Source organism: Capsicum annuum, chromosome 3 (assembly GCF_002878395.1).
Source record: "Capsicum annuum cultivar UCD-10X-F1 chromosome 3, UCD10Xv1.1, whole genome shotgun sequence".
Taxonomy (NCBI): domain Eukaryota; kingdom Viridiplantae; phylum Streptophyta; class Magnoliopsida; order Solanales; family Solanaceae; genus Capsicum; species Capsicum annuum.
Genome location: NC_061113.1, coordinates 44,035,870 through 44,044,387, shown reverse-complemented (window position 1 = coordinate 44,044,387; position 8,518 = coordinate 44,035,870). Strand labels below are relative to the sequence as shown.

Below are 8,518 nucleotides of genomic sequence, written 5' to 3'. Positions count from 1 at the left end.
CAAATCTGCTAGTCACTAATACAAACCTCTAAATACAGAAATTAAAGAAACGTCTGAGTATCTCAAAATGTATAAAATAAGGGCGGAGGAGATTTCAGTAGTCTATGAAATCAATAGAAGCTACTTCGAATCTCAAAAGATGTTAACACTAAAGACACCACAGGAATCAGTGTCCAGTGGTCGTCGGATCGGTACCTACACGAAAGGTGTAGAAAAACAATGGTGAGTACAAAACCACATATACTCAACAAGCATCATCGTCCAATCATAATTCAAAGTGATGATGAGTAACACCACGTCAACCCTCTAAAACAACTATACAACTTACACTCAGGAAAGCCACCCTAATCCAACAGAATAATCTAGTCTAACAGTTATAAGGATATTATAACACAGTCCAAGAAATCTTTGATACCATGAAATCAAGTGATAGATATTCAAGTACTCAATAGATAGTACAAAACCAACAAATACAACTTACTCAATTTGAACATGAAAAGAATTAATGCAATGCATATGTTATGTACACACCTATCGAATATTAACTTTAAGGTCAGGACCCATGGGGAACTCACAAAGTCCATGTATTGTGCAGGCGTGCACTCCGACCGTCAATAATTAAGAAAATATCAATTTGGTCCATTAACCACCAACTAAAATAATGTGTAAAATATCCAAAACTTCGAATAGATCCTCAAAATTTGTTCAAAACCTCGAGGAAATAAACCAAATATGTACATTGATTAAAAAGTACATTTCGAACCTATTGGGAATATTAAAACACTAATCCAAGGTCGGCACGATCGAAGGTTCACCATGATCGGGCTTAACTTTATTAAAACTCAAGAATCCAATGATTTAAATCACTTTTAAACACCTCGAGGATTGGTACTACCCGCCCCCTAAGTCATAACTCCGGTCTAAAAACTACGAGGAGGATTAAAATAAGATAAATTTATAAAAAAATTTGTAGGATCGTTATAGAAAAAGAGAAATTAATAGCCTTTGAGCCCATTTAAATTCACTACCAATAAATTTAACTCCAAAGTTGTTATGACCGTAACCAATTATTTTCCTTTAATTTCACCTAATAAATTTTACTTACATAAATATATTGAGGCCCGAGTGTGAGTCATGGTTGGGTGTCAAAATCGGGAGTTATAGGGCTGTGCAAAAATCGAACCGATCGATTAATCAAACCGATAAAAATGTTATTGGGTTATCAAGTTAACGATTTTTTATTGGTTTTATAAAAAAATTTATTGGGTAAATGGTTCGATAACCGTTTTAGCTTATTGGGTTATCGTTTAAACCGATAATCCAATAAGGATACACTAAGTTATTGTTTTATCCCTATTTATGTTATATATTTAAATCTCTCTCTCTATCTCTCTCTCTTTATATATATAGAGAGAGAGATATGTGTATGTATATAGATTATATGTACTACTAATTCATAATTCAGTGATTCACAAAGTATTAACCTATTCAGGGCAACAAAGGCACAATATAAAGTTCGGCTATTATCGTAATAAAAAGCTTGAAGCATTTATAGCTTCCAACAATTAAGATTCAATTTTTTTCCTAACTAAAATTCAGTTCAAATTTGAAGATTCTTGTAAACTAAAATGCATTGCGTAGGTTTTGACGGTAATTAAGATTTCATTTTTTTATGTTAGTTGTTACTATTTCTATTTTATAAGTATTCTTATTGGTTAAATCAAAAATCGAACTGTTAAGGACCAAAAACCGATAAACCAAAACCGATAAGAAAATATCTTATTGGTTGTTTATTAGTTTACATATTTAAAAGTCAAAAATCGATAAACCGAATCAATAACACATAAAATCGAACCGAACCGACCGATGCACACCCCTAAGGAGTTAGGGTTGGGTCCCGATTGAGAGTCGAGATCGCGTCCTTGGTGGTGTAGGGTTGGGAGTTGGGGTCGGGTCTCGTATCAGGAGTCGAAATCGGATCTAGGTTCGGGGGCGAGTCTAAGTTGGGGCTTGGAAGTCGTAGTCGATTAGGATCAGGAGTTGGGGTTGGGTTCCAGATACGGAGTCGGGGTAGGTTCTCGTATCGAGAGTCGGGATTGAGTCTTGGGTAAGAAGTCAAGGTCGAGTCTTGTGTTGGTTGTCATGGTCGAGTCGTGCATCATATGTGAGGAGTCAGGATCTAAGCTCGTGATCGGGTTTGATGTCGTTAGTATTTGCCTAGATTATACCTAGATGATCTTAGGACAATATTATCTTCTTATCAACCAAACACCAGAAAATAAGTAAAAAAACCACTTATTTTCCAAGAAAATATTTTCCTTCATACCAAACACACCCTTAATCTAAAATATGTCATTAGTAAAGCATTTCTGGCTCCATTCACTTTTATTTGTCTACTTGGACTCTACACACCCTTTAGAAAATAATAACTAATATGTATTTTACCAAAATATCCATATTATTTATAGATTAAAACATGACTTTTTTTTGTGTAGTTTTATTAATTATCGTGAAACACATGTGCACCACACATATTCTAAACCAATCTAATAAGACACATCTCTAATTAAAATTTTTAATATCAAGGAGGTATCATTTTCACTTTTGAAATAAAAAATTACTTTTTCCCAATGCTCGTGTAGCCAAACGCCCCACTAAGGGACATAAACGGAATAATGAAATATATTGAGGACAATTTTATAAATTCACAAAATCCAACACGTCTCCCTCGCCACCAACAATGTCACCTTTCTTCTTCACTCGAAAAATATCTAAACTCCAAACTCTTGAAAAAAAAAAACAATTAAAACATTCTAATCTCCAAACAAACACTGAATATAATTTGGTCTCCAACTCCCAAAATGATGTCGTTTGAGGAAGACGAAGAAGCGTTTGAGCACACGCTCCTCGTTGTGCGTGAAGTCTCCGTTTTCAAAATCCCGCCACGTCCGACTAGCGGCGGCTACAAATGCGGCGAGTGGTTACAATCCGACAAGATCTGGACGGGTCGACTCCGGGTCGTATCGTGTAACGAGCGTTGTGAGATCCGATTGGAGGATCCGAATTCTGCGGAGCTATTCGCGGCGTGTTTTGTGGGACCCGGACAGAGAGAGAGTTCGGTGGAATCGGTGCTCGATTCGTCGAGGTATTTTGTGATGAAGATCGAGGATGGGAGAGGGAAACATGCGTTTATTGGATTAGGGTTTAATGAAAGGAATGAAGCGTTTGATTTCAATGTAGCGTTATCGGATCATGAGAAGTATGTAAAGAGGGAGAATGAGAAGAAGGAAGTTGGTGATAGTGAAGATGGTGATGATAGTAATCATATTGACATTCATCCTGCTGTCAATCATCGATTGAAGGTATCGCATTTTTTGTTATGTTTTTCCGTTGTTGTTACTGCTCTTATTTCTGTATTTCCTTTTCTTTTTGAATTGCTTGGATATGCTTACTTTTAAGTCCATGATCTGTTGAAAGTAGCCTATATATGTCTGTGAGGTATCCTCCATAGATCCCACTTGTGGGATTACACTGGGTACGTTGTTATAGAGATTTTCTTTTCAGTTGCTTGGAGAGGACAATTGAGTAGTAAATGAACCTGAATCTCTATGGATTTGCACTGTTATCTGCTGTTGAAAACTCGCCAATGATAGATCAGTCTAAGAGAGCCTTGGGTAGAGTCCCGCAGGATAGGTCTAGCAAAAACAGTCATTTTATCTCTAAGAGGAAAAGGGGTAAGGTCTGGGTACACGATATCCTGCCCAGGCCCCACTTATGGGATTACCACGCGGTTTGTTGTTGTTGTAGAAATTTGTTTATCGGTTGCTTGGAGAAGATAGTTGAGTAGTTAATGAACCCAAATCCGTATGCATTTGCACTGTTATCTATTGGTGAAAACTCGTGATTGATAGATCAGCTTAAGAGCCCTGCGTTTTTTAATTTGAGGGAAGTGCCACAGAAGAAGTTTGTGAATTATTGGTTATGTGATTATGAACGAGGAATATCTGCCCTACTGCTAATCTTGATGGGTAAATTTGTCGGATACTCTTTGTGAGTGTTTCCATTATAAAATGAGAGGCAAAAGAAAGGGTGAGTCTTAGTGTTAGATTAGAGCTTTGTCGATCAGGTGAGGTGCATTAAGGGGGAGGACGGTAGAGTGTTGGTGGAGGACGGCCACATTAAGAAGAGATGGCAGTCGTATTTTCATAGGCTCTTGAATGACGAAGGGGATAGAGTTATTGTGTTAGGGGAACTGGAGCACTCAGAGGAGTGTCGGGATTTTAGCTATTGTAGACGTTTTAAGGTAGAAGAGGTTAGACAAGCTGTCCGCAGGATGCGAAGGGGTAGGGCGACGGGGCCGGATGAGATACCGGTGGAGTTTTGGAAGTTCGTTGGAGAGGCTGGTGTAAGGTGGTTGACTGGATTGTTTAATGAAATCTTCAGGACGGCAAAGATGCCCGAGGCGTGGAGGTGGAGTACCATGGTCCCTCTCTATAAGAATAAGGGGGACATTCAGAGTTGCAATAACTATAGGGGGATTAAGTTATTGAGTCACTCTATGAAGATCTGGGAGAGAGTGGTCGAGGTGAGGCTGAGACGGATAGTGTCTATTTCGGAAAATCAGTTTGGATTTATGCCCGGCCGCTCGACGACGGAGGCAATCCACCTGGTGCGGAGGTTGGTGGAGCAGTATAGGGAGCGGAAGAAGGATCTGCACATGGTGTTTATCGATCTGGAGAAGGCATACGACAAAGTCCCCAGGGAGGTGCTTTGGAGATACTTGGAGGTGAGTGGAGTACCGCTGGCATATACCAGAGTAATTAAGGATATGTATGATGGAGCGAAAACCCAGGTGAGGACGGCGGGAGGAGACTCAGAGCATTTTACTGTCCTGACAGGATTGCACCAGGGATCTACTCTTAGTCCCTTTTTGTTTGCGTTGGTGATGGATGTGTTGACGCGGCGCATTCAAGGGGAGGTGCCGTGGTGTATGCTTTTTGCAGACGATGTAGTTCTGATAGATGAGACTCGAAGGGGTGTGAATGACAAATTAGAGGTGTGGAGGCAAACTCTTGAGTCTAAAGGGTTCAGGGTGAGCAGAAGCAAGACAGAGTATGTGGAATGCAAGTTTAATGACGTGAGGCGGGAGAATGAGGTAGTAGTGAAGCTGGAAGCACAGGAGGTATGTAAGAGGGATAAGTTCAAGTATCTTGGGTCCGTGATTCAGAGTAACGGTGAGATTGACGAGGATGTCTCGCATCGTATTGGGGCGGGATGGATGAAGTGGAAACTCGCGTCGGGGGTTCTGTGTGATAAGAAGGTGCCGCCCAAGCTTAAAGGCAAATTCTACAGGGTGGTAGTCCGTCCGGCCTTGTTGTATGGAGCGGAGTGTTGGCCAGTTAAGAACTCCCACATCCAGAAATGAAGGTGGCAGAAATGCGGATGTTGCGCTGGATGTGTGGACTGACTAGAGGGGATAGAGTTCGGAATGAGACTATCCGGGAGAAGGTTGGTGTGACTTCAGTGGAGTGCAAGATGCGGGAAGCACGATTGAGATGGTTCGGACACGTGAAGAAGAGGGGCATGGATGCCCCGGTCCGTAGGTGCGAGAGGCTAGCGTTGGATGGTTTTAGGCGGGGTAGGGGTAGGCCGAAGAAGTACTGGGGCGAGGTGATTAGGCGGGACATAGAACAGTTACAGCTCACCGAGGACATGACCCTAGATAGGAAGGTCTGGAGGGCGCGAATTTCGGCAGAGGATTAGGGCTAGTTTGGGTCGCTAGTGTAGGGAATTACTTGGTGCGGGTTTTATTCCTGTTATGATTCCGTCTTCCGTGTTCCATGTTTTATTACGAATCTGTGTGCTTTCCTTTGCTTTCCTCTGTTTTATATTACTTATGGGTGCCGTATTTATGTTATGTAATCTGCTTCTGTGCTTTACTATGTGTTTGTGTGGTATCTCGTGTCTTGAGCCGGGGGTCTATCGGAAACAGCCTTTCTACTTCATCAGAGGTAGAGGTATGGACTGCGTACATCTTACCCCCCCCAGACCCCACTAGGTGGGAATACTCTGGGTTTGTTGTTGTTGTTGTTGTTATGTCCTTCATTTCTCCAGTTCCTCAATCTTCTCATCGGACTTAATGTTGCCTGCTCCATTCCAATATTTGATATAGCTATACATTCATGTCATGGTTTTTATTGATATTTATGTTCAAAATAAATTGTTGTATCATTGGCTTGTCCTCGGTAATTATCTATGCTATTTATCTTAGGGGAATAACTTTTGGCAGTTTGGTGTATAGGAAGGTGAAACAATCCGGATAAATGTGAAGAACAAACCATCTAGTGGGACAGGCATGCTTTCGGCTGTGGGATTGGCAGCTGGAACAACAGGAGCTGTGAAAAAAAACCCTGCCCTTGCACCTCCACCTAGTGGAGGTAACAAGATCAGGTCTCCTCTTCCACCCCCTCCAAATGATCCAGCTTCTTCTCGAAAGACTTCTACTACTCCCAGTATTGATCTCAAGGGGTCAAAGGGAAATGCCAGGCATTCCACTGATCCACTTTCAGATCTCTCTCAAATTGAGGTATTTTCATATCCCCTTTCACCATGCTCCCTATGAAGGTGGTAGCTCTTTGCATATTGCTAAACATTAAAGGCCAAAACCCATTGTTCGTGCACCTTCAGTCAACAAGTAATAGTTAACAGTGACTTTGATCAACAAAAGTTACAAAACTACCTAACTGAACTGTTGGAATCTTTTGGTCACTTTTTTTACTATTGTTTCCTGCTCTAATAAACAGTTCTTCTGCAATTATTGATTACAAATCTTTTGCTATCGAAGTATTTGAATTAAAAGGTAACTTCAGTGAGCTGGTTTCACAATCAAGTTAGAAGACACCTGTTGAACATAGTCAGTTTGTTCTGTTCATAGAACAAAAGATTGTGTCTCACTTGTTGATTGGAACTTGTGGATCTAAACCTATAGCTTTGTGGTGTGTCAGTTTCGATCTATGTTGTTCTTTTATGACTCATGTGATGCTCATTTTACCTATTGCTATGACTGCATTATGAGCAATTATTTCATGTTGAAGTGAGCAAGTCTTTTACTTCATCCTTATTGGATCTACAGAGAAGCCTTCCTTCTGCCACTGGATCTGGATCAAGTAAAACCACAGCAGCTGGATGGGCCGCGTTTTGATTTGTGTGTTATCGCTGACATGTATTTTTGCTGTTGTATTACCATAGAAAAATACACGGGGATTCAGAAAATTGAAGAGAAATTTCATGCTATTTTTTCCCTCCCATTTTGGAAGATGATTGCAGTGGAATATGTTCATGTACTGGCTTGACTAGTGAATCGGCTTTTGTATTACATGCAATAAGGAAAATAATACACAAACATCTTCGAGCTTTGTAGAAGTAACTGATTTCTTGCAGCGACATGATTTCAAAAACATATTTTTATGTATTACAATGTTATTTAAGACTTCAAGTCCTTGGTGTGATCCATTAAGATTGTATGATTAGAGATGTTTTTAATTGTTGAGCTCTTTTCTTATGCTCCTGAGGTTTTCGACATCCCTCAAGTGTTATACTCCCGGCCTCTATTTGTTTGGCTTGATTTTTGAGAAGGATCAAGCTAATTAATGTTCAAATTCGGACAGAATTTTTAGTATCTTTTAAAGTAAAATTTACGTATTCAGACAACATAAAAAGTACGGTAAGCCACTCAAAATTTTAGAGAGTATTTAAAAATTTTATGATCTAAGAAAATGTCATTTGACTATCAAGAGAAAATTGAAGGAAAGGTGTTTTTAAGTCTTGAGTGAAAGATTGGTGACATTGATCAACAGATAGGGTCAAACATCATTAAGAAATTTGATTAAGTTAATTGTGGACTTGATTAATATTCTTAAAACTTTCTAATATTTTTAAAAATACAAATCAACCTAACCCACATCCTTCTTCAATCCTAATCAACCACTCTCTCTCTCTCCAGCTTCTCCCAACCAACAGTTCTGCAAAATTTCCCCCTTCAACCTCCGGTGACAAATAGTCGGGCGAGTTCCTTTTCGACTTTCAACCGTCAATTGACATGAATACTTCTCCGGTGGCAACAACTTTGAGTTTTTCGTCCTCCCATTTCCTTTTTCACAGGTAAAAAATTATGAAGAAACAGAGAAACTTGAGTCAACTACTCTTCTGGTATTGAAATGTGGACTGAATAAAACCCTAATTTCTGGCATTTCTGGCATTTCTGCATTTCTTCTCATTGTCGTACTGTTGATTCGAATTTGTTGGTGATTTTTTGTCACAGTTGATGTTCTTAGTGTGTATGTTTGTATGATATGTTGGTGTTGCTGGGTTGATTTGTTGTTTGTCTTGGTAGAAATAGTATTGCAACAGTTGAAACATCTGATGTAATAAATAAAACATATGATGCAATAGATGAAAATCTGATGCAACAGGTGAACAATCTAACAGATCATTCATCTGTTGCGACAGACGACTCTTC

General features: G+C 39.7%; 1 protein-coding gene across 1 annotated transcript; it reads left to right on the top strand.

The window, feature by feature from the left end:
* Window positions 1-2,712: 2,712 nt before the first annotated feature.
* On the top strand, window positions 2,713-7,495 carry LOC107852605 (uncharacterized protein At1g03900). The gene is made up of 3 exons (XM_016697635.2): window positions 2,713-3,362; window positions 6,302-6,586; window positions 7,133-7,495. Exons 1-3 carry the CDS (start codon window positions 2,862-2,864, stop codon window positions 7,199-7,201), a joined length of 855 nt encoding a protein of 284 aa, XP_016553121.1. The 5' UTR covers window positions 2,713-2,861; the 3' UTR covers window positions 7,202-7,495.
* Window positions 7,496-8,518: the final 1,023 nt, after the last annotated feature.